Below are 27,193 nucleotides of genomic sequence, written 5' to 3'. Positions count from 1 at the left end.
TATTTCTGCTTCTTTGAATTTAGAACAAACATTTTAACAGGAAGAGAAATAAAATAAAGAAATTGTGGCCTCTGGTCTTTCTGCATGGAGGCTGTATGTTCTCCCCATGCATACGTGGGATCTCTCAGGGTACTCCGGCTTCCTCCCACACTCCTTTGTGTTTCACATGACACAGAAGGATTCTTCATAAAATGAAAAATGTTATGGAGGAGACTGAGCATCCTCTTCATCAGACTATCATACAGTGTAGAGGCCTGAAGACACTTGGTCTTCTAGGTCATACATGATGCAGCTCTGCTCTTCCTGTATGTTAACAGCTGTGTCCGCCAGGTATCTCCATTATAGCAGATCTGATTCCAAATAATTGTCTGGTTGGTGCCCTGTGAACTGCAGGACTCCACAGGATTTATTTTAATCTAACTAGAGGAGAACTAGAGGAGTTTAAACATCTGTTGTGGTGAAGAGAGAGCTGAGCCGAAAAGCCAAGCTCTCGATTTATCGGTCGGTCTACGTTCCTACCTTCACCTATGGCCATGAACTTTGGGTCATGACCGAAAGAACGAGATCCTGGATACAAGCGGCTGAAATGAGCTTCCTCCGTAGGGTGGCCGGGCACTCCCTTAGAGATAGGGTGAGGAGCTCGGAGTAGAGCTGCTGCTTCTCCACATCGAGAGGAGCCAGTTGAGGTGGCTCGGGCATCTATACCGGATGCCTCCTGGACGCCTTCCTCGGGAGGTGTTCCAGGCACGTCCCACCGGGTGGAGGCCCAGGGGACGGCCCAGGACACGCTGGAGGGACTATGTCTCTCGGCTGGCCTGGGAACGCCTTGGGCTCCCCCTGGAGGAACTGGAGGAGGTGTCTGGAGAGAGGGACGTCTGGGCGTCTCTGCTGAGTCTGCTGCCCCCACGACCCGGTCCTGGATAAGCGGAAGACGACAACGACGAGTACAAGATGAAAACTTCCAGAAGAGTGACTGCCATCAGAGAACAGATAGAAGAATTACACATATTGCATGACTCGGACCCTTTGGTTACCACTGTATAGTTCACACCCTGGTCATCCTAACAGTCAAACACAGTGGTGGCTGTGTGGTGCTCTGGAACTGCTTTGTTGCTGCAGTACTAAGGCTCCCCAATATAACTCGAATATATCGTCATTGTAATATCAGTGTGTGCAACATTCATCTTGTAAAGGACAGGAGTGCAATAATTGTTGGCTAATATATTCCACGTTTTATTAACTTGCATTTTTATGTTAATGTAATATTTATCCAGGTGGACCAAGTCAGATGCTCAAGCACAGATAAGAAAAAATAGGCAGATATTACAGCTGATATGATGGAGCTGTATTCAGCACATTAAAAACTTGTCATTGATGAATTTCTGCTCTGTGGCTGAAAATCCTGAAGCAGAAGGTCCAGCCATCAGTTTATGACCTAAAAATCATTCCACTTATGCAGCAGGACAATGATCCAGAGCACACCAGCAGGTCCACATCCAAAGGGCTTAGAAGACCAAAATAAAGATTTTGTCCCAGTCAAAGTCTGCTTAACATGCTGTGGCGTAACTTTGAAAAGGCCGTTCGTATTGGAAAACCCGGCAATGTGGTGGAATTGAAAAATAAAACCCAAAGAAGAGTGTTTGGAAAGCTTTATTTTCTTAAACAATGATGCCATCATTAGCAGATTCAGTTGTATTTAATCAGATTCTGTTTTTTTTTTGTCAAAATGTGTCTCAGGATCTGAAACTGTGACAAAATCATAAATCTGTGGGAGAGAAAATGCTTTTTAAAGCTCCTTGGCTGTGGGTGGACCTTTGAATCCTACCACAATTAGTCACTTTCAATAACAAGGATTTTGGAATTACTTCTGTTTTTAATACACTGAGTCAATAGAAAAGGCTAGTTTTATTAATTATTCTTAATGTTTTATGCAATATCCTCAGATTTCCTCAGAATGACAATAACGGTTTAAGAATTCTTCCCTCTTCAGGGCTTATATGCCCTTAAGCTGCAGACTTTCTGATTTATTTTATGGTTTATTTTTCTTAATTTGCTGTGCATTTAGAAATTACTTAATTGGCCTAATTCTACTAAAAGTACATTTTTCTTGCTTTTTGCTCTATGCAGAAAAACGTCCGTCCCTTATTTCCCTCCCCGCTTCATAAAATGCAGACACAGAAATGGAAAAAATAACATGGGAATAAAAGTGGAGGTTAAACACAAAAGGTAAATAGTAAAGAGGAAATCAATGAAGGATGAAAATGACAATTTTGTAAATTCTATAATTATACATACAACCAAGCTAAAAACATGGAAAATTAATGAAATGACTAAAAATCAGTAAAAAAAAAAAAAACTAATCAAAATTACATAAATAGCTGTTTTAACACTAAAGTAATTTGTAAGTTCTAAATGTTCATATAAATCTAGACCACATGTTTTAGATCTAAAATGATTTAAAGGGATTATGTTTTGTTCAGTTTATGGGCTTAATTAACACATTTATTCATTTCTGTATTTATTCCCGGTTATTGCAGGTTTAGTTCTCCAGACTCTGAATCTGCTCACTCTGTGGTTATTCCTGGTTGTGTATAACGTGGACGATTGGGATAATAAATTCAATGCAGTATTCCCTCTCTGGGTGCTGAAGGGAAGCGTTTTTCCTGGCTGTTTGGACCGGTTGAGGCCTCAGCTTTCCGGGCACCTCCCCAGAACTCGGCCCGGCTGCTTGGCCCCTGCTGCGGGGCTGTATGCAGGGGGAAGCCCGGTCGGCGGTGGCGGAGGGGTGCAACGTGACCTGACAACAAGGAACCTCCGGGAAAACCGTCAGTCCTGAACTCTGCCGAGCAGAGGCATGGTGGGGGTCCGCCAGGGGGGTTCCCGATGTGCGCCACTGGCAGGATCAGGGCTCTGAAGGCGGGATCCTGCAGGTTTTGTGGCCGTCAGGAGCCCCCTTGCGGCCTGGGAGACTCCCTCCGTGTCTGGGAGGCGGAGACGGGACCCCCCTGACGTCAGAGGGCCTGTCTGAAAGTGAGGTAGAAGGTGAAGCAGAACCAGAACTAACCCCCACCCCCCTCCCTCTCCACCACTCCGCCCCGCCACTGAAAGCTGCGCTCCCACCGAACCTCCAGCGCGACCCACTCCTGTGAATATCACCAGCCCGTCGTTCCGCATGCCTTTCTCCGGCTGACGCAGCGGGTCCAGCCGCTGACGCAGCCGGAGAGGAAGAGGGTCATCCGGTGTGAACAGTGAGAGCCGCCGGAGAATCTGCGCGCTGCTGCGTGGTGTTCGTGGACTCTGTGCGTGAGCCCTGGGCGAGTTCATGAGACAGTGTGTGTGTGTGTGTGTGTGTGTGTACATGCTGGAGGTTTGCTGGATCAGGAAGGCGTCCCGGCCGAGCTGTTGCAGAGGGGTTTTCCCTGACTCCGCCCTCTCTTGCAGGGCGTTCACGTGTTGCAACAGCCTCGGAATCCACGCCGTCCACGCGCACGCCGCTGGGTCGTGTTTTTGTGGCAGGACTGCGCCTCCCCTGCAGCTTCCTTTCGGTTCTCCCGCTGGTACTCGGCTTCTGCAGCCGTGCTGGTTTCCCATAAAGCCTCCCCAGGTGTGCGTCACCTGTTAGGACGCAGCGTTCCCTGTGAAAGCGCAGACGGACAGTGCGCATGTCCGTCCAGCTTGGACTGAGCTGGCTGCAGGTGAGCATCTGTGCGTGTCTGTGTCATGCGTGTTTTTTGTGTTGATGGACCCGCCGCAGCATGAGGAGGTGATGTCATGGCTGTTGAGACAAACCTTCTCCCAGTTGTAGTAAATGTTATGCAACATTGGTGAGGGGAGACAAAGCAGGGTCCTGCTGCTGCATCAGGAACAAGGCTTCTGGGGAAACGCTGCAGCCTGAGGGAGCCCTGCATCGGATCAGATGTTAACACATGATGGTTTTGATGTTCCAGCCAGTGCAGAGCAGAACTCTTATTGACTTTAAAGAGATTCTAATCTTTCATTTTGTTAAAGGGCATCAAAGCTGAGACGTGTTTCTAACTTCAGGTTCGCCTTGTTATCTGCAGGATCTCCATCACCGCCCTCCTGTTGCATATCAGATTTGGTAGATAGAAGCTGACTGATCGTTTGGATTAAGCATTCAACTCTGGGAGCCTCAGAGCACAGAGTTTAATTGATGAGCATGCTTTTCTGCTTACACTGTATGTGTTCTGTGTCCTGCAGACTCCACTACCGTGGCTCAGGAGTCGGCTCCCTGCAAGGTTAGGAAAATAAAACCCAAGATGCACCTCTGAACCGAGGCTAAAAGATGCCACGCACCAAGCAGAACAACCCTAAAAACCTGAAAGGTGAGTGAGAAGTTCCTTGCAATATTTGCTGGAGTTGGATTTGTTGACTGTGATGCAGGTGTGGTTCATGTCCTGCTCATCTGGGAGATGCTCAGATCTGTTTGTTTCAGCTCAGTGTCATGATGTCTGCTAAACAGGCGCACTCACTGATTTCTCCACACAACGCAGCTTTTCTTTGAATCCATTAAGTTCTGTAATGCATGTTCTGCAGAGATCCGGGTCCAGTCCTAAATTCTTTCCCTTCGTTTTATTTAATTCCTTTTTAAAGGAAAGTCAGTGTTTTAGGTTCCCTGATGGACTTCTAAAGTACAGGTTTTTTTTCCTGTATTACGAAGAAACTTGCTCCACAGTAGCAGATCAACAGAAGGTTGTGGCACCCCTCAGGTTCTGCGTCAGACCTTTGCTTGTTTTTGTGACGGTTATGGACATTTAGATGCTGTTCTTCTGACTCACACCTTTTCTTCCATCCTCAGTTGGGCTGAAACTGAAAAAGAAGCCAAGGTCAAAGAAAAACGTTGGATTTGAACCACTGGGAATCACAGTTCTACTGAAAATACGAAACAAACAAATCTTTTCCCAACTCCACAGCAGATTAACAATGGGTCAGTAATTGAAGCCAGCCATTTTCCCTCTATCTGCTCTGACCTCTGAACTGAAGGTCAGAAGCTCCTGACCTTCTTGGTCTCTAAATGGATCAGAAAACCGCATGATGTCAGGAGCAGATCAGATAAACTTTGATTCATCGTATTTTGGGCTGGATGTTCGGGGTGGATGTCCTGCTGGAAGGTAAACATCTAGCCCAGTCTCAGGTTGTCTGTAGCCTCTAACAGGTTTTTGGCCCAGCTCCCTCAGTGTGATACTGGCACCACCATGTTGCACTGTGGAGATGGTGTTCAAGGTAACGTGTTGCATTTATTTTTGCCACATATGGAAAAAACCCTTTGAGCAGAGCACCTTCTTCCACATGTTGCTGTGTCTCCTACATGGTTTGGAACAAACAGGACTTCAACAATAGCTTTCTTCTCGTCACTCTTCCATAAAGCCCAGATTTATGGAGGATATGACTAGAACTTGTCATGTGGACTGATTGTCCAACCTGACCTGTGGATCTCTGCAGCTCCTCCAGAGTTATCATGGGCCTCTTGGCAGTTTCTCTGATTAATGCTCTCCTATCAGTTTAGGTGGACGTCCATGTCTTGGTAGGTCTCTAGTTGGTCCATCCTCTCTCCATGTTCAGATGGTGGATTGAACAGAACTCTGGTGGACGTTCATAGCTTGGGATGTTGTTGTAGAACCTAACCCTGCTTTAAACTTCCCCACAACCTTCTCCCTGACCTGTCTGCTGTGTTCCTTGGTCTTCGTGATTCTGGTTGTTCTCTGATGTTCTCTTAAGAACATCTGATGTCAGGAACAGAACATCTGCAGTTAGACTCAGCTTCAGTTAGACACAGCTGGACTCAGATTAGGGAACTGTTAAAAGGAATTAGTTACACTGCGTTATATTTAAGGGTATTATAGTAAAGGGGGCTGAATACTAATGCTTCCAGCTCTCTTTGTTTTTTTATTTGAAAAATATTTAGAAACTAATGAATAATTTTAATTCTACTACCCAGTTCTGGATTACTTTGGGTTGTTCTGTCTGTAAAATGCATGGAAGATTGTTGTTGAAACGAGACAAATCAGGACAAAGTATTAGGGGTGTGAATACTTCAGCAAAGTGCTGCAGCTGTTGAATTAAAACAAAGTTGAGTGGATGTGTTCTAGTTCTTACCAACCCCTGACTCCTAACTGGAAATACAAACTATCGTTAAATGATAGCATTTGATCTGTTTTTCCTTCCATACATGAACCGGATGTGATCTTGGAATGTCATCAGAAGCTCTGATTCTGCAGCCAAACTCCTCAAAACAATGTGGAAAAAACGATCTCAGCTCTGTTGGCGTCACACATTTAGATCTTTGGTTCCTTTTTTTATTGACGAATGAAAACAGAACAGGTGCAAATAAAACAAAAACCCTGGATAACAAAGAAAATTAGAAACAAAAAAGTTATGTCAGCAGGTTATTTGATAGTTTTTTTTTAATCTGTTTGTAAATAGTTCTGGTGGTGTAGGGAAGTACAGGCTCACAATAATACTGACAATAATCCTTGTGTTCAGTTTTGATATCAATGAATACAATAATACCAATAATGTCAATGAAAAGGTAAAGAATAAATACTGAAGTAGTTGCAGCCTCTCTAGGCCGGGAATTCCCTGAATGATCCGTGTTTGTGAGGACGACTAAAGCAGCAGATTGAAGTCGGAGCGCGGCGTCCTGCAGTGTGAACGCCAATCAGCTGAGTGCCGACCAGCCTGGCGGATCTCCGGTTATTTCGCGAGCCGACAGCAGACGTTCGCAGTTCACAGATGGTGGAATCTGTGGTGTTGCACGCTGGGTGTGAAACTGTGCAGCCGTTGATCCACAGACCAGAGTGTCCCTCTGTTTGTGCCGCACACAAACACTTCCTGTGTGCTGGTTTCCTTCGTGCTCTGCACTCCAAACAGAAACCACCCTGTTCAGAACTGCTGGCCATTAAATTGTACTTGGTTCTAATGGAGACTGATTGAGGCTCAGATGCAAACTTCAGGGTAAAGAGTCACGGTTTGCTATTTGATTGATTTTTAATCGGTTGCAGTTAAATCACAGAGTTTAAAATGCAAACAGCCGTCAAAGGCAGATATGTTTCTGTTCAAGCCAATCACAAGGTCCATTGGCAGTCTTTGATTTTTGTATTTTTACAGATTTTGGTGCAGGGAAGGAGAACATTCCTACCTGCAGATTAATGCGGTGGTGGTTTCCTGTAACTCCGTCCTGCTGGGCCTGAGATCCAGTAGGGTCGCCCAGGTTCCTTTCTCTAGACAAGATATCCAGTTTCCAGGCCTCTTTAAATTGCTCCTAGTGTGACTGACCCCCAGCCTGGGGCCGGTGTGGCACTGGAGAACCTACAACGAGCCAAACTCCCAGAGAACACAGCCTCCTGGATCAGCCAGGTTCTTATGCCTTTTCTCCAGGTTGAGGTGGCAAATCTGCAAACGGGAATTTGGGACGAAGGTACAATGATCCCCTTAGGTCTGGCGTGATGAGTCGTCTCATGTTTAGGAACGATATCTGGATGGTTTTGCTCTGGTCTGTGCCAGTCAAGAAGGAAGAAGTTCTAACCCCTTACCTATGGTCCTGATCAATGGATCATGACTGAAAGAACGAGGTCAAAAAGCCCCTGCAGCACAGCTGGGTTCTGCCTTAGAGACAAGGAGAGGAGCTCCAGTCATCATCTTTGGGAGCTGCTGCTCTGACCTAGAAAATGTGATCAAGATGACTCCTCCTTGGGAGATTTTCTGTGTAGATTTCACAGAAGACTCTGGAGCAGACCCAGAACTCTCTGAAGGCTCTAAATACCAGCTCTGGCCCAAGACCGCCTTGGATTCTGCTATAATGAACTGGGGAGAGGAATCTGATAGCTTCACCCATGGATCAAGTATCAGATAGGAGAAGATTAATGAAGGATAAATATGGTTTCCAGTTGTGGATAAATGAAGGAGAAATCCAGGATAGGAAAATACAAATAATTTTGGGCTTTATTAACGTTAGGAAAAACATGCAGAATTTCTGAGAATGAACTAATCCCTTCTGCACACCTGAATCTATAAATTGGGTCATTAGCAGGACCTGGTAGAACTTGACTGCATGCTGAGGAGGTAGTTCAGTTCCTTTGAACCAGCCCTGAGGAACCTGAGGGACCCTGATGGTGAAGGTTAAGTCTTGGCTTCAACATTTCATGGATTGCTACGATGGAGATCACAAGCACATGAGCACCTGCAGGACTCAGGACGGGTTTCCTGCTGGTTCCTAGTAGACGAATCTTTCTGCAGGAAAAACTTTCTTCTTTGTTCTGCAGATTTTAGGGAGTCATCGTTGAAGGCAGATTCTCGCTTATCACAGCCACGGTTTAGCGTAACAGGACTTGCTGTCCTGGGTTCTGGTGAAATCCCAGTAACTTGTTCAGGTGTCTGTTGGGCTTCTGCTGACCCAGTTCAATGTCTGTCCTCTGGAGTAATTTCCTCTTCCAGGCAGGAAACTCCAAGTACTTGGCATTTTGTCACATGTTCCCTTTCGAGAAAGTGTTTTTTGTCAAAAGCCTAAAGAACCACCTGCAGCAGTCACCTGATGCTGTTTAATGCACACAACCCGTTTGAAAATGTTCTGGTTTTAGCGGATCTTAAATACAGTACATTGGCTGAATAAATTCCCCAGCCTGCTCTTATTTTGAGAAGAAAAGTCTGATAAACCTTGTTGCTTTAGAATGGGGAACCGGGCTGATGTGCTCCACTTTCTTAGTTCCAGTGAGGATGCGGGCAGCGTCCTCACTGGAACTAGCACATTGGTCCCAGTGAAGATGTCAGAGTTGCAGATTCTCCAGGATTTTCATAAAGCAAGACCAGAATAATCAAAGTATGTCGTGTGGAGAAGAAAAAACTTAGCATACTCTTGGAGTTAACAGGACAGGCTGTAAATATCAGAAAATAAATTACACTAAAGAATTATTCAGAAAAGTTTGGTAAACTTGACAAGTTTTTTTGTTTTATAAGGTCAAAGGTTAAATACATTTTCCCAACAGTATTTCATACACACTACGGATTATCTAATGGTTTTCTTCATTGTGTTGTAGATTATCATTGAAGGCATCAAACTGTGAATTAACACATGGAATTGTAAATATTTTTATATTTTAGACGGTTAAAACAGCCCCCCCCCCCTCCCCTCCCTAATCTGGCTGTGGGAGCGACGTCAGGAATGATCAGGAAGGATCAGGAGGTACAAACAAACAGAGCACAGGAAGGAACCGTGGGTTAGTTGTGTTTCTGCTGAATGTGGAGGCAGTCCTGTCTGTGTTTTTATCTCCATCCTAACAGACTCCCACAGTCTGTAAACACAAGCTGAGGAATCTTCTCAGTTCTGCCCCCCTGAGACACAAAGCAGGAAAACCATTTCTCTGAGGCAATCTGTGGATCGTTCTGCCCCACGAGACGGCTTTGGGATTCATTCATAATATTTATGATTTAGAGAAAACCATCAGTTTCATGGGTCTGACTGCAGGGGACTGTAAATACCTCTGCATCAGGACAGACTTCATGACGCACTTTGCGGTCAAAGAGGCAGGAAGTGAGGAACTCCTGAGCTTCTGTTTGCTTTGTGACCCAGCTGGTTTCTAAGCAGCCGTGGTTTTCCTTTGAGAGGCAATCACACAAACACAGAACAACTAAAACATTTACATTCACTCCCCAGCCTGCTGCTCTTTGTACCTACAGGGCTTTAAAACAGATTCCCGACCTAGTCTCCATTTGGTTACATTTTCCTCCAAGGCTTTATTGTTGTTTCATAAAGCTCCAGTTAACAACAAACATCTTGTCAGCACAGTCTACAGGACAGACTTATCCTGTCCAATTATAATACAGTAGTCAGATTTGTTATTCATAATCAGCAGTTTTACTTGTGCAGCATTTTAGATAAAGTAGACTTAGTTAGAGATTAGTTTACTACCTAAACTGGGCGTCTTTAAGCCTTCGCATGTGCATCAATATCCGGCCTCAAATCCTGCGAAGCAGCCAGTTTCAGGATATTATTTCAGTGTTTTCAGTGTGTGAGGCTTGAGCGCAGCTTTGTTCTTTGATGCTCAATACAGAAAAACACTTTTTGACAGAGGAAGATGGTCCCAAACATGCAGCAAGGACTATCAATCTGAGGTACCTGGGCAAGAGATACCAATGAAATGGGTCAAAGCCCACTAATGCAAATTCATCCTTTTAAGCCTGAATCCTTCTGCCAATCAGCTCTTCCATCTTGGATGTTGCTAGGCAGAAGCCTCAACCAGCTCACCAAAGACCTGAAACCATTGCCGAGACTCGCATAGCAATTCCCTTATTTTGTCTTTGTTGTGATCCATGTCCACAGTAACTCCGGTCGCACGCAGGTCTCTCAGGTGAGGAAAATGAGCAGGATCACCATTTGACAGCGGTGTGTCCTATAACTTCGGCTTCATCGTGAACCCATGAATGCTGTCATAACACTGTGTGACTTCTTTGCAGCCTTGCAACATTTTGTTCAGATTATTTAAGTGCTCTGTAATATCCACCATAAATGCAAGGTCTTCTGAAGATTGAAATTCCAGTATTACTTTGTCCTTTTTTCCATGGACTGTCCAGTTTCTCTTAAATTAAAGAAATGCTTTAGCAAGGCTCCTCAGCTTAACCACTGGACTTCAGTGTGGAATGGCAGGCCAGAAGGAATGTCTTTATCACTGAGGAGGCTGTCAAACCAATGGTGCTTCAGACCTCCGGAATGGATGAAATTAACAGTCCAGACAACCACTTCCATGACCTGACCCATTTTTAACTGCTTGCAACACAAAGCCTCCTACAGCAAAAGAATCATGTCTTCCATTTACAATGTGTACGTTCTCTCTGAATTTAGTTACAACGCCTGCTTTTTTCCCAATCAGTGTTGCTGTGCCCTTTGTAGCCAAGCTCACAGCGCTGGTGAGGTCCACTCTGTAATGTCTGTGCAGCTCTGCAACCGAAATGCAATTAATGACTTTACTGTGTGTTTCATTTGGCAGTCCAAATCTGCTGCGTTCTGAAATCCAATCTGCCACAGTGTGTCCCTGTTAGCAAAGGTCTGTTGCTTGTCAGGTCTCACGATTTCTGAGCCCTCAGCATGCATGTTTTCATGAACTAAGAAGACAATGAATTTTATACCAACGCTATTTTGTTGGGAATTAGGTAGCTAACTTTTACGGCTGCATCACTGATGTCTCGACTACAAATAAATACATACTGCTTCTCTTCTCAGACCTGCTACCCATTTATTTATCTTCTCTCGTCTCAGTTCACCTTGTTGTATTTTTGGCCAGGATGAATCTCATAGTGGTGCTGAAAATTGTATTCCTAGATCAGTGAAAGTTGCTGTGAACACACCAAACACCTCGGTGAATAAATAGGTAGTGGGCCAATTTCCTTCTGGAAACTCAACGTCCACTTTTTCCCTTTTTGACAGCAACATTTTGAATAATGAGGCTAGCAGAGAGTTTCACGTCAACAACAAAAGAGCAGTAGAAGAGGCTTTAATAAAAACAAAATGACCTTATCGTTTTCATCCATCTTCCCCCCTAAAATTGGCTGGGTAGGCGCATCAATGCTGCCATCTGCTGTTCATCTCTGGGCCTCAAAGTTATGTCTCTTCCCTAATCTTACAAAAATAGTATGACATCCAGTGGACAGATTAGAAATTGCAGTAGCTTTTCTCAAACAATTGCGTTTAATATTTTCTCTATAATTTTTTTTTACTAATACCTGCGGGCCAGATTGGATCGCCTGGCTGACCAGGTCCGTATCTCTGACACCCCTGTTCCAAATATTTGTAGTGTTTCCGTTAGCGGTTTGTTTCTCTATTTACTCGTGTTTTTAAATGTTGGCTTTAGTTTCATATGTTAACCAGTAGTTTCTACATTGGCTTGAAGATTCTTCAGTGTTTCTAAGAAATTATAAAGAAAAACCACAGTGATGTTTTTAGCATTTCTGAGGGAAGTTCTAGAGATTGAAGATACAAAGTTACCTGGAAGAGTCACTTTGATGCCACTTGAATAGAGAATTTTAAAACAAAATGAGACACTGGGTTTAATGAAGTGTTTTTCCGATTTTCGATTACGACATTTGCTTCCATAGATGTGGCTTAATATTATTTTAATTCCCTGAGAAAAATTGTAGACAAAAGTCTTGGCTATGTTGCTAACCTTTGGTTGTACTACTGTGTGGTAATAAGGGTGAGCTCCTGTAAATTCGCCAACATTTACCATTGTAAACAAGGTGCACAGTAAAAGTTGACACCCTAGCTGGATTTTTGCTTGTTGAGTCATGCTCAGGCAGCCAAACCAGTGTTTCCACACAGGCCTCTTAAATTACAGTATGGGACTTCACACAAAGGGAACTTCTCTCCCAGAGGCAGGATCAAGCCGGGCTTTAGCAACAGTAACTACAACAGACAGGCCAAAACCCATCCACAGATGATGGTTTAGCTCATGGTAACCTCAGAGAAGCTTTCATTTTCACAGAGTCAGAGCTGGGACAGGGAGGATCCCGAGACACATCAGTTTTCATGACCATAAAATTAAATAAGCAGAAAGAAGAAAACAGCTGTTCACTCTGCAGCTCTGAAAGGTTTAATCCTTGTTTTTACCACCGAAACATAATCTTACAATCAGTTTCTCTGGGCATTCAGGCTTTTTTGGTATATTCAAATACTCAGACAACTGAATGAATTTTTGATGACAGCATGAAGACCTTCAGAGATCTTCCACTTGTGCTCTGGTTAATTTTGTAGGAAGTCTCCTTTGGCAGGTGTTTAATGGCTTTACTAAGTGAAGGGTTGTTTCCTTCTGGCATCTCCGTTAGGCTAGCGAAGCTCTGGTGGCAACAGAGAGAACCTCTCAGACTCCTAGAAACATCTTGTCTCAAGGAAAGCAAGTCGTCAATAGGTTAATCGGATTTATTAACAATGTGAGATGCTTTCAAAGTGACACAGTCTGCTGTCCGCCTGTTATTAAATATTAATGTAAGCTGAAATATTTTTATTTAACTAAAATTGTCTTATTTCTATGTTTTATATAACCAAAGAGTGCATTTTAAAAAATCCTTTTTTTGTCGAGTCCCCATCCCGATTTGTGGTTTCTTTAGCCTGTGATTTTTACATTAGCACGTACAGGGGTTAGACAATGAAAGTGAAACACCTGTCATTTTAGTGTGGGAGGTTTCATGGCTAAATTGGACCAGCCTGGTAGCCAGTCTTCATTGATTGCACATTGCACCAGTAAGAGCAGAGTGTGAAGGTTCAATTAGCAGGGTAAGAGCACAGTTTTGATCAAAATATTGAAATGCACACAACATTATGGGTGACATACCAGAGTTCAAAAGAGGACAAATTGTTGGTGCACGTCTTGCTGGTGCATCTGTGACCAAGACAGCAAGTCTTTGTGATGTATCAAGAGCCACGGTATCCATGGTAATATCAGCATACCACCAAGAAGGACGAACCACATCCAACAGGATTAACTGTGGACGCAAGAGGAAGCTGTCTGAAAGGGATGTTCGGGTGCTAACCCGGATTGTATCCAAAAAACATAAAACCACGGCTGCCCAAATCACAGCAGAATTAAATGTGCACCTCAACTCTCCTGTTTCCACCAGAACTGTCCGTCGGGAGCTCCACAGGGTCAATATACACGGCCGGGCTGCTATAGCCAAACCTTTGGTCACTCATGCCAATGCCAAACGTCGGTTTCAATGGTGCAAGGAGCGCAAATCTTGGGTTGTGGACAATGTGCAGCCTAAATCTGGAAAAAAATAGATATCACGTGTTGAATAAGGGTAATTGTCATTTACGAACATGTAACCATGTTCTTGTAAGGTGGATGATGATAACCATGTAATGTGCTGGATGATTAGTACATTAGGACAAGGACGCACCGATTTAAAATTTGGGCCAATATCGATGTCCGATATTAATATTGCTGTTATGACCAATATTCACTAATATTGTATATATTTCCATACCTGTTTAACCCACTGACATAATAACCTCACCGCTAACATCGCTTCTCTCCTTCAGTTAAACACCCACAATCCCTCGCTGCATCACTACCACTGTCACATAACCAAGCAAATACCACATGGCCAGCCCCCCGCAGAAAAACAAACAGCAACACTATGGGAAAAAAATAATCGGTTGTTCATAATGGCCCAGTCTGACTTATTGGACTAATACTGATATTCTACAAACTGACCAGCATCGGCTGAATCCAATGTTAATGCCGACATTGTGCATCACTAGAAAGTTTACCTTTAAAGATTCTTTAACATTGAAACTAGCTTTTTGTGAACTGTACAAGAATCCAGGACTCCATCCATGTAGCTAACAGCTTGTCTCTCTTCCAAAAAACCCTGCAGATAGAATCCTAACTGGTACCAGAACATAAGAATGATCATGTAAACTCCTCGACCTTCATTCTCTCCTGTTGGCTGTTCTTTGATCTAGATTGGTGTTCATTATTTGGAACAGCTTTCTTCTGTAAATGAACTTCTCACTTTTTTAGACACACTTGGCAGATCATTTCCCCTTTGACTCTTGTTTCTGTCTTTAAATGTTCTGGGCTGAAAAAAGGCCGGTTTTCTAGAGTTTGCTTCGTCTTAATTAGATTTAAAATCTATGCCGTTCACTATGCCTTGATGATGATGATTGCTCTTCTCATTTTAACCTTCAGCTCCATGCACACATTTTCTTTGTGTCTTATGGTGGGTTGTTGTCTGTTTGTTTGTCACTGCTCACTGAGCGTCCCTGACTGCGTGCAGACTCTCAGTCTGACTGATAAACTGCAGCTGCTGACTAATCCTGCAGCCAACGCCTGCACACCTCGGCTCTAAAGGTCGTATTGGTGTTTTTTCCTGAGCTTGGAGAGAACCAAATGTTTTTCTGTTCTGTATCTACAGACGATGATAGCATGAGTCATGAGCAGGTTTATAAAGTAGTGAGATGACCCAACTGTGGACCTGAGTTTGTTTCTGTGTTTTTGACTGAATTCATAACAGTCATCCTGCTGCCTCATCAGTCGAGTTATTGGGCGTAAACTTTTCAAAGCGGAGCATTACTGAAGGGTTCGACAAGCTGAGGTAAATTGGAGCTAATGAACAGTGTCCTCCCTGGATGTACTGACAGTATGCACCAACACACGCAGCTGGAACGCACGTTTCCCTCTGCAGGTGAGTTCCTGCAGCTTGGGAACTTTCCGGAGCGGAAACTTGGAAAACTGAGCGCTGGAGTTGGAGCAGGAGTAACGAGGAGGATGTTACAGTTGCCTCTGCACACGTCAGCGCATAGATCCAGAGCGGTGGAATAAATTCTGCCTGCAGTGGCGAAACGTCACATCAGTTAGAGATGTGCAGATGACACAGTGAGGAGGCGGAGAGCTGAAACACACTCCTGAGGAAACATGTCATCTGCAGAGAGGGCCCCAAAACCACCAGGACTGCAAAGGCCAACAGGTTTTTATTGTTCTGGGAAAATGTGACGTTAGTGAAGCCGCTGCCACTAAATAAATTCAAAATGCTTTGGGGAAAAAGTCCTGAAATCAGGAAGAGGAGGGAACGTGTGCCAACCGGAAACCCTGAAAAGGCTGGCTGTTCGGGAGTGCCTCTGTTTGTGTGTGCAGAGCTGGCATTGCTCAATGGTTTGCACAGCCCGACGTAGGGGTTGCCAGGGAAACTGAGCGGGATGAATGTGGGTCTGCAGGTGCTGTTCTTGTGTCCAACTGCTGGAACCTCCTACGGACGTGGAGGGAGAGCTGAGAGGGCAGGAAACAGGTCGGGATCACAGACTGCAGGGAAGCATGAAAAGTCTCAACCGTTTGTGTTAAAACACTAAAACATGTTCAGACACACAGATCCCATAATTCCTACCAGTATGAAGTCAGGGGTTCATATCTGTTACCATGTTTCTTTATTATTTATGATTTTAACACTTTAAAGACATAAAGTCTTTCCCTTTAAATCTTTCAGTGAATTAAAAAGGTTTCTAAACTTGGGAAGTCTTTCTCCATCTGGGATTTTTAATCGGGGCAAATGATTTTGACTGCAGTTTTTGCTTTATGGAAAGGCAAATTTATGTGATTCTGAAAGATAGAACCTATCTGAACCCATTTAGGTCTTGGGCCTGATACTGATGCCTGTTCTGCAGCAGATAATGGACTGAGGTGACCGGTGTGGACTCTGCGGTCCTGCGTTGCTGCAGGTTGTATTTTGGTGGATTTTACTCTGTAGTGCATTGGCACTGCACTGGCCTACTAGAACCGGGCCAGAGGACGGTGATGGCTGCCAGAAGGAGAAGAAATAAGTCATGTAGATGCTGTTTCTTTTAAAAACATATTGGGTTAAATATGTTGTTCCTGGACCCATATTACAGCCCAAGAAAGGCTGAAACATCCAGTCATTATTCACTGCCCAGAACTTTATACACAAGAAAATGTAGACCAGTCGGTAAGCGTAAGCCCACCACCAGCCACCCTGCAGCCAGTAGCGCAGATTTAGCAACTCGGTAGACATGAAAAGAAGCCGTCATGCCTTTATTATTTGTTACTTATCTTGTAAGTAGAATAAGGCTTGAGGACACCCAGGGAGACGTTTGTGTTCAAAGTGTCTCTGAACAATGTCTGAATGGTCAGTGCACAGCCTGTACATCTGATTTAATGACCCATTAGGTTAAAATGGATTGTTTTCATCTAACCGTGCTAATATCTAAATGTGTTGCCATATTTACCACTCTTCAGTATTTTTTTACACATTGATATTATTGCTCCAGTAACTGAAAACAGGATGAAATTCATTTGTTTTTGGTGGAGTTTTCACATGATTTCCAGACGTTTTCTGGAAGATTTTAAAGCTTAGACCTCTTAACCAAGTCAGCTGGGTTTGGTCTAAATATTCAGGTTCTAAATCTTGGCTACTTTGAGGTTTAATATTGAGTCCGGTCCAGATCAGGTCACATGAAGCCTCAGTGTTGAACTCAGGTCTGCTGCTCAGTGGGTAAGGGCAAACAGTATAACTGGCAGCGTTGCCATGGTCTCATTCTACAACAGGACTGAAAAGATATCAAAGATAATTTAGCAAAAATATTTAAATTCTGACAGAACTCATCAGAACCCAAATAATCGTGGATTGGAGCAGTTGCAGGTCATGTTGTCCATTCTATCATAAAATCAGCCAATTTCCTGATTATGTAGCCTGTAAAGCCATGGATCACATTAGTGGAAAGAACTGATCGAGTTAGTAGTTTAACATGTCAAACTGTGACACTTTTATAGATTTCTCTAAAGTATGAGAATAAATTTGTGCTGCACAATATCTTCCACATGCTTCCATCAACACAACACTGACTCGTAGGTCAGAGGTCAGTGGTTTAACAAAAATGATCAGGAACCAGACTGAGAACCAGTTGCCCCCAAAAAACTATGAAAGACCTTCAGAAACTTTTGATGTCAGGAAGTAAAATGAACAGAAATGAGAGTAGATGTTGGAGCTCTTCATTACCTTCCATCCTCCTGCTGCTCATCAGAGCGTGCTGCTGGCTGGAGGTGATGGTTTGCTGCTGTGCGAGGCAGATGGAGGGCAGGTGGGTAGATGGGGTTGGCTCTGTGGTTTCCTTAAGGTCAGGCCGTTGGCTGTTTTTATTCACACTGACACTGTCTGTGCTGCGTGGGATGTCATCAGCCAATCGCAGCGCTGCTGTCGGCCTGCTTTGCTCGGTAGTCACGTGTCTGAGCCCACCCAACACCATCACGATCACCGACAACAACATGATGAAGCGGACTTTAATACTTTTTATAAAAAAACATCCAAACAACAGTTCTGCTGCTTTAAAGATCCTCAGAGTGAAAATTCAACCATCTTTCAACCACAAGACACACTCTGACGTGGCTGGAGAAGATCTCTGCAGCTTTCTGTGATGATCTACAGGATGTTTGGTTAAATGAACCTGCAGAGCCTCAATGTCTGCACAGTAGAGGAGGATGGGTAGGGCGGCCCAGATGATTCCTTAGAATGAGAGTTAGTGACGACAAAGTCAGCCAGATCACTGATTTTAAAGATGAAAATCCACACATACAGATTAGTTAGAGCTTCCTGTTGGAAATCAGACGTGTTCATTTTCAAACCACATCTGATTCCTAATGGGATCACAAACATGATCAGTCCACCCGAGCTTATTGATTAAGCTCATTTAGCCATGATAAACAGCTGACTGACAGCTTACAGCACTAGGACCAGAAGTAGTTGGCCAGTGCTATGCTCTATGTGACCACATGGGGCTACAGTTAGTAGCTTTAAATTATCTTCACCTACTAGCGCCCCCTTCTGGTTCCACCCCACGTTTTCCTCTAGTCTCGCCTTATGAGGCGGTTTAAAATGACAAACTAACTGTTTTAGTCACTAAAGTTGTATTAAAATAATGTAGTAAACTTTGTCACTGGATCTGTGGTGGTGTTCAGGTTTTATAACTGCAGTCTGATGGGTCTGGACCTCAGAACATATGCGGTACTGAACATATGTTCAAGTCTTCATTACTTTCGGTTTTCCTTCAAAAACAGTCAGAGGTGTTTTAACATGTTTTGGCTGCTTTTTGACATATTTTCAGTCCAACATATATTCTTCAGTAAAATAAACTGAAGTTTTCTGGTTGAACTCAGCAGAAACTTTGGGGCAAGCAAACATTTTGATCCTTTCAGGTTAATTGAGTTTCTTATTTTCCTAATGGGAGTGCACTCAGCCATGCAGTGTTTCTGCAGAAACACCCTCTGACCCAGGGGGTAAATGTCCAGAGCGTTAATCAGAAGGCTGTGGAAATATCTGCAGGAGGAGGAAAAGGTGGAGGGTGCTGCCTGCTGGCAACGCTTCCTCTTGCGTAACTGAGGACGTCTTTTTCTTTAGCTGCTGTTGCCATGGGTCGGGATGCTGGATGAGGGGGGATTTCTGAGCTCACAGTGCCACTCGGGTGGGAAAATCTCCGAGGAATTCTGAACTCGCTGATGTCCTTCCTCACTCCGCCACCGTCTGAGGAGGAGGAGGCTGATGGTTGGTTGTAATGCTGGATGCTTTGAGCAGACCTCCCTACTGTAAACAGGACAGCTTTTCACTCTATGGGAGGAGCTGTGTGAGGCTGCAGGATGTCGGTGTGTGAGTCAGACCAGTTTCAGGTGTGCCTCCTAAAATGAATTCCTCGCTGCAGACTCACTGTTACCGTATATGTGTGTCAGCAGCTGTCAGAGATATGCGTGTATCCCTGCAGGGCTAAATGATTAGTTCAAATATCCGGAAGACAAATTAATCTTCAACAACTTTATTAACCACATAAAGAAGTCAGTTTTTGCCTTTTGTCTGTGGAGAGGAATCGTGGGAAACCTATCGTAGGCTTTTCACACAAAGACAGACATTCCAATCAAATCGGGATTCTGTTCCACGTCATTATAAATAATTAGAAAGTTTAGCTGGTCAAGAGAAGTGAAGTGAGTCAGATCAAAATGGTTGCCCTATGTATTGTTTTCTGCCCAAGAAAAGGCCAAAGAGGCCGAACATGGCAATTCAACAGGGGGAATCTCAAGGCATTCCCAGCCAGAAGGGATCTATAATCCTTCCAGCAAGCTGTGGGTCTCCCTCCAGGTGTCCTGGCAGACACACTGGAGGCGTTTGGCTCATCATTAAAACTCCTCCTGAAAGGTAAAACCAAATATTGCTCCTAGATTTATGTATCATGATATTGTGTTAGGCTATCCTGCACATTTTGATTCAGTAATCCTAATTCAAAGGAAGGAATTACCTTACCTGGTTTCCAAAAAGTTATGCAGAAGCCTGTTAATAACTCAGTGATATAAATCAGATGTGTTTAAGCTGGGAAGCATTTAATGGAGGCAGAGCCAGGTTTGGGAAGCCATGTTCATACAGTGTTTAATTAGAGAAGGTTCGCTAAACAGGCAGGACTGCAGAGTCGGTTCATTTTATCTGCTTAAAGGGTTTTAGTTTTAGCTATTTAAATGGTAATTAACGTTTATGCTTCTATGTGAGCTCACCTAGAGGAAGATATTTAATATAAATTAGAAGGGGGCTTCGGATTATTCCCTGAGGAACACCCCAGCTCAGCAGTAACATAGGAGAATTAAAGTTCTGTCATCTTCAGTATTCACGGGTTTCCTAACATAACTTCAACTTTCTCATTTAAACAGATTTTATTTATCTCTGTGTATTTTGTTGTAGGAAAACTCATTTGAAATTGGTTTGATGTAAAACATCTGGCGTGTTAGCCATCAGAGTCAGTCTTCTAACTTTATAGGTTTTATATCTGAAATACAAATATTTTCCAAATACGTTTAATTGTTAAGTAATAAGATTAGAATCTATCCTATCTGTCCTTTATTGTCCCACAGTGGAGAAAACCAGGTCTGTCAGCAGCAAATTAAAAGGCAAATGAAAGCATGCAGATATTCAAGGTAAAAACTCTTAAAATCGAACAGTAACAGTAGACTGTATGATAGAGAAAAATATCCAACATAAGAAACAGAAATGCTGTACAGTTAATAAAAGTGGCTTTCTTAGATTAATGAAATGTGTAACTAAGTGGGATGATTGAACATTTACAAAAAGCTAATTTCTAAATGTGGAAAAAAAAACAACAGACAAAAATGTAAAAATACCAGCATGGATGTAAACACTGAGCTGTGATGGTTCTCAGTCTCAGACTGATGTAAGTATTAGTTTTAGTTGAGGTATAGTTAAAGGTGTCCGTGAAGTGTTTTCTAATCCTCCTACAGGAACACATCAAACCTTGCAGCCTGATCAGGAAACGGGTCTTTACTGTTGCTATGGTTACAGCTTTACTGTTTTCAAAAAATTTCCAAAGAATTTGCGAAAAATAATGGAAATTTATTGATAAACCCTGTCCTGTCTGGAGGTCCATATTTCAGCCACCCTTTCCAGTAGAACAATCATTCAAAGTTCAAACGGGTCACAAAACTGGACTAAAGTTGGACTTTTCATGACCATCATCATTTTGATCCCTTTTCCTATTTTTCCACAAACTCAGTTTAAGTTTGAGGATATTTCACATTTTCCCACAGAATGTTCAGCGTATAGTGTGATGATGGTTCTGACCTGGTGAAATATTCAGAAACCTTTGGATTTAATGTCCTTTCATGGCCACATCTTCATCTCCACAGGTCCAGGTTTTCCATCCAGTCGTAGGTGTTTCTGTCCAGTGTGTCTCCCCCTGCAGGAGGGCTTTTCTGACCAATCAGAGCTCAGAGTGCAGAGAGACACGCCCATGATCTCATTCACTCCCACCTCTGGATGGTTCTGGAGAAACTGGACTTGAAGGTTCTGACGGTCATATTTGAAAATGTCCTGTAATATATGACTGCTTTTTGGAGGTCTACAGACACGAGTGGAGCCCCAACCCCCGACCCCCAGAACAAGGCGGGAATCGCCATAGGGACCAGTCCTTACATGACTCAGCAGATTCCTTTTTCCCATCTCTTTCCCAAGCTGCTTCCAAAGTTACAACAATGCAAAGGAAGTTGATAAATGAATTCTTGTCACAGATGACATGTCTTCATCAAAGCCGGCAGCAGTTAGATCAATGCACAGATCGGATTGATGAGTATTTATAGCCTGTGTGGGGGTGTGCCAGCTCGTAGCCCTGCAGCTAATCTGCTGTTCAAAGCGTGTGTGGATTTAAAGAGCTCTGCTGTTTTTAGAGCTTCATCCTGCTTTGTTTGGCTTTTTATAGCAGGAGAGCGCTCTGCCGCTCAGCCCGGGGAAGTCGAGCAGGGAGGGCTTTCCCTGATTTACAGAAAGGATTTTAAAAAATGCAGCGCAAGAGGGAGGAGGGAAGGAAGGCTGCTGCGACGGAGGAGAAAACACAGGCAGGAGTGAGAAGTGAAAGCTCAGAGAGACAGACACTCTCCGATCGTTTTCTGCAGAGATGGACAAACGGAAGCACAGGAATAACATTGGTTATTATTTGGGAATGTGTGTGTCTGGGTCAGGAATGACTGGAGTCTGAGGCCAGCAGGGAGAGCAGCGTTCCTGTTCTGTTCTTCATCATATCAGGTACAGATCAGCAGCTCGTCTTTGTGCCCATGTGGCGGCTTCTTCTTCACCTTCGCTCTGTTTCCCAGAGAAAAGTTTGGTTTTCTGCTCCGTCTCTCCTTGTGATGGTTAGCATCAGGTCCTGATGTGTTGGTTCTGTCTGATCCACAAACCTGACACCTGTTGTCCTGATGTTCTCAGATCAAAGTTTTTGTTCTTGCTCAGAGGTTTGCAAAGTGACTCAGTGACGGCCGTTAGAAACCAAACTATTTCCTAGAAAACAGCTCCAGCTTTAAAGCTCTAAAGCTGTTTTTGTGAGAATGTCCAAAGATGCTGGTTCACCTTCCTGCAGAACACCTCGTCTAAGAAGCAGAAGTTGAACATGCAGCATTCTAGTTTGGTTTGGCTGAAGCTTTTTCTATATTTAAAAAATCAAATGCATTCAGAGGGAAATCACTTACAACAAAATGCCCATATTTGATATATTTGGATTCCTAACTAGAGGTCACCAATCCATCAGCCAGAGATTGGAATCGGCAGATTCTCTCTTGATCTGCAGCCAATTACTGACCAATAAGCTTGTTTCTGTTCATTAAATGCATCAAAACTAAGAACTCAAATCATCAATAGAAACACACCAACCAACAGTAAGTAGTGTGATGCCCTGTTTTTAATTTGAGTGAAACTGAAATAAAGGTGAGGGACAGATGATTTGATGCCTAAATGATAATCTTTTATTTTCTTCTTTTTCAGTTGAACTTAGTACTAATTATTTAACACTATATCACATGTTTTGATTTTATGTGTTTTAGTCCTTAGAGGAAACAACCTGCCAGACCTTAAAGAAAATCAATAATCTGCATCGGTCAGGAAAAGTGGGATCAGTGCATCTTTATTTCTGAAGGTCAGAATTTCCAGCTTTTGTTCTCCTAGAGAACTTTGATGGTTTAACTCTGATGATTTAATGACGAGACATGAAATATAGTTTTAGATTCGTGGTCAGGAGAGAAAGGATGAAGATGGAGAGGTTGAGAGACGAGGAGGAGAAGGATAAAAACACAATGAGGAAGAGTGGTGGTTATGTAATCTCCTGTCCTGCAGAGCACGACGGAGCAGCAGTGAAGGTGGGCGGCAGCTTTCAAATCAGAACTTTAAGAAAACTAATATTTTTGCCTCAAACTGGAACAGTTCCTTTAATGTTAATGCAGATAAAATTAGTCCTTGTTATTGATTAAAGGGCTCAGATTACAGCACATCAGTCTCTCAGATCCGTTGTTGGAAAAAGAAATCCCTCAAGTGGCTCTGAAATTTCCCTGTTTTCTAACAAACTATCACAGTTTTCATTGAGCCACTGATTCAGAGGCTTCGTTCTTAGATGAAACCCGGACAGGTTTGTTGTGACACGTTCCTCTGCGTCTATGTGCAGCAAGGATAAGCAGCAACATGCATGTGCTGTGAAAGCAGATGGTTCTCTGGTGGCGTCTGCAGGGAGAAAACAGAACGGCTGAGAGCAGCTGCAGGAAAGCCCTGAGGGAGGTTGCAGGGCCGGCCACAATGGATGTAGGCGGACTCGCTGCAGGCCATGGATCGACCCGCTGTGACGTCTGTGACAGAAAACTGCAACAAACAGGCTGCAACATTAGGAATAAAACCCGCTGCGGCGTCTGTGACGCTGCAACATTAGGAATGGAGGGAGTAACAGCAGGTCTGGAACCAAAAACTGTAACAAGCAAGGAAAATACCGTCGTACAAACCTGCAACCCTGCAGCTATGATCTACTCAGTCTACTTCATGGAAATATGAAAAAGATTTATCAGCAAAACATTGCTTATGGTTGTCTTTGTTTGATCAGTGGTTAAAACTTTAGAGCAGTTATTTGGACCAAACCAGAACCAAAGCAACACCGGAAATGTATTATGTATGAAATGTTCAAAAAATAAAAACAAAGTACCAGAGTTCAGCAAAGCCCCTATCAGCAACGACTCACGATCCATAGCAACCAAACGCTGTAACAAAAACCGTTGTAGCAACTGTACAGATTCAATGTGGCAACGAAGATGCTACAGCAAACTGAAAGAGTCTCTCAAAACAACTCGGAGCGCCGTGAAATCCTGACCTGTAACCCAAAATCTGCTCAGCAACATGCAGCACAGCCAATGTAACTAAACCAGTTTGATGTGTGGTAACAAACCTCCACAAAATTATGCAACAAACTGTAAGAACGGTTAGAGAAAATATCCGGCTCAAACCTGCAAGAAACTCTGTCGTCTCTACAAATGTGCTGCAGCAACAACAGACTGGAACAGTGACCTTTAACACACAGCAACAATAATACAAAACAGCGTGCAAATCTCTGCAACAACACACAGCAGTTATGTTCTGTAACAAAGTCCATAAAAAGAACCAGGAAACACCTGAGAAGCAGCTGAAACACAACAAAACTGTGCAACAGTGACCTGTAAAAACAAGCTGGAGCAACAGGGTTTTATGGAGTGTCGCTGAAAGCTGGAGCTGAAAACATCTGGAGCTGTAACACATCACAAGAGACGACAAAACGTTAATGAAAAGAGAAACAGCAACTAGAACTGACACAATACCACAATGTAACAACTGAACCAGATGAACAACAGTAAAAGGGTGTCCAAACTGTGGCTCCAGGGCCATTTACAACTCTCGGACCTATTTTGTTTGGTCCCTGACCTTGGTTCAAGAATAGTACAAACCTGGCCTCCAGCACAGCCAATTCATGCAGATGGAGACTATTTGTAATTTTCCGGCAGGAGATTTTCACAGAAATGTTAAAATTTTCTAAAAATAGAAATAAATTAGGTAAAACACAGTTTAAATCTTTAATTAACCATGTTTTTTTGATATTGTGCTTTCATTTGAAGGTATTAAAAGTGGGACCACAAATTCACTGAAGTCAGTAAATTACGACAGCTTTTTAAAAAGAAACATTGAGTCCCACATTTATTCTAGAATGGATAAAAATACAACATTTAGGGAACTGAATTATTTTATTTTAAAACCCAAACATTTTTTGGGTTTATAAACTTTTTGTCTACCAGAATCTGACCCTTGTTTGTTTCAATAAAATATTTTGAATGTTTAATTTCTTGCTGAACAGGTAAAAATACAAAGAAATCAGGAAAGTATTGCTGACATGTGAATGGATAAACCCTAACCTGTCCTGCGTGGCCAAAGGTTTGGAGTCCACTGATCTGCAGGATTAATGATGCGCCGCATCAAGCTGTAGCAGCAAGGTGGAAATGAATTAAACTAAAAAAGCAGTCTGCTGTTATCTGACTGGCAGCAAGTAATGGCAGAACGTGTTACTAGAAGAGGTTTAGTTGCAACGTGCTGGAACGGGTCGGAGAACCGTGACACATTGTTAAATAACATCAAGCTTCAGCCCAGTTTCAAACATGAGCTACAGGAACACAATGTATCAGGATGCTTTTATGTAAGACCTTCATCTTACAGCCAATCACTGCTGTTGCGCCATCAGCCCATTTCCTCATCTTTGAACATCGTTTTCTTTCACTCTGAAGGATTTGGCATTTGAATATTTATCTGTTGCTCAGTTTTCCTGTTTTTAAAATGAGATTTATCCTAAATAGAACAATCCAGGTTTTAATTTGGTCTCCTGTTTTTACGGTAAATCTCAGCAGCTGCAGTAAATGATTCCACATTATTAATTAACTAAATTAGGTTCTGGTTGAATGAAAACACACAAAGCAAAGCAGAATGATATTTTTTAATAATCTTCATCATGTAAATCTGAATGTATTTATTTTAATGGGTTGGTTTTAGTTTATTCTAACTCTACAGAATATTAGAGCTCCAATTATTTTGCTGGAGCAAAGTTCAGGCCCAAAATGATTATTTATGGGACTTTTTTACTTCTCTAATCTGATTAAATATCAGAAGATTAGAAAATTCTCTTCATCCACATGATGGTTTGAAACTTTAGCTTGTTCACCAGACTGTTGACACTATCTGGACGCTTCAGGCCACAGCGATGAAAAACAGACAGATCAATAAAACATCTGGAGCCAATTTTCAGTCCAACTGATTCAGAAACGTTTCACTATGAACTCAAACTTTCTTCCTGCTGCAGCAAAGTGGAAGAAATTAGATTTGTTAAAACTAGGTTTTAATGAGGTTTCAGCTGCCCTCATATTTTCACATTACAGCAGGAACATCTCAGATCCATCATAAAGGTGTCAGAGGCCTGCAGATAATGGAGAGGCAGTCAACGTGCCAAAGCTGAGCCTGAGCAGCATCCCATAATACCGCTGCTGACCCCGCGTCCGTCCAGCCCCTTATTTCCTGACAGGTTAGCTGCCTGTTGTTTCCCTCTCTGCCTCTCACTGTCCTCGGCCCCACAGGCCTCAGATCTAATTAAGACTCGTCTTCTTCCTGGAAGGCTCAGCGGCTTTAATAGTCTCTCCTCCTGCAGCGAGGATGGCACCATGATTAGGGTCGGAGCAACAGCTGCCAACTGGATGAAATTCTGAAAATCTTGTTAGATTCCTCCGCTCGTGCGTCATGGTCTGAGTGATAAATGTGTCTCTGATGGTGAGCCACCATTTTCAGACTTTTCAGGAAGTTTTGGTCTTTTCACCAAAGTTGCATCTGGCCTTGTTGACGGAGATTGAAGAAGGACTGAGACACTTGATCTCCTAAAAATGAACACAAATACATTACCGGTCAAAAGGTTTAGATATACTTTTTCACTTAATGGGTCTCTTTATTCTCACTACTATTTACATTGTAGATTCTCACCAAAGGCAAGAATCCTATGAATGAACACACATGGAATGATGTAGTAAACCAAAAGTGAGAAATAACTCTAAACATTTTTATATTTCAGATTCTTCCAAACAGCCTCCCTTTGTTCTGATTCCTGCTTTGCTCTCTTAACGTTCTCTCCATGATCTTCATGAGGTGGTCGCCTGAAATGGTTTTCCAGAGAGTCTTGAAAGAACTTCCCAGAGGTTCATTGAGTGAAGGTCAAAGGTTAATATTTCAGTCATCACAGCAAAGGGCGGCTACTTTAAGGAATATAAAATATAAAACATATTTAAAGTCAGTCAGTCATTTTCTACCTCTTATTCCATAGTGGGTCACGGGG

At 43.0% G+C, this 27,193-nt stretch overlaps 1 protein-coding gene across 1 annotated transcript in view; it reads left to right on the top strand.

Annotated features, from left to right (window-relative positions):
- Positions 1-3,557: 3,557 nt before the first annotated feature.
- hivep1 (HIVEP zinc finger 1) overlaps positions 3,558-27,193 on the top strand; it is a 51,954-nt gene continuing 28,318 nt past the window's right edge. Inside the window, exons 1-2 of the mRNA XM_047382897.1 lie at positions 3,558-3,695; positions 4,219-4,343. Coding sequence (XP_047238853.1) covers positions 4,304-4,343 — 40 coding nt within the window. The 5' untranslated portion in view covers positions 3,558-3,695; positions 4,219-4,303. The remainder of the gene's footprint in view (positions 3,696-4,218; positions 4,344-27,193) is intronic.

Source organism: Girardinichthys multiradiatus, chromosome 13 (assembly GCF_021462225.1).
Source record: "Girardinichthys multiradiatus isolate DD_20200921_A chromosome 13, DD_fGirMul_XY1, whole genome shotgun sequence".
NCBI classification, from domain to species: domain Eukaryota; kingdom Metazoa; phylum Chordata; class Actinopteri; order Cyprinodontiformes; family Goodeidae; genus Girardinichthys; species Girardinichthys multiradiatus.
The sequence above is the reverse complement of the archived record's forward strand: the minus strand, read 5'-3'. Positions and strand labels throughout refer to the sequence as shown.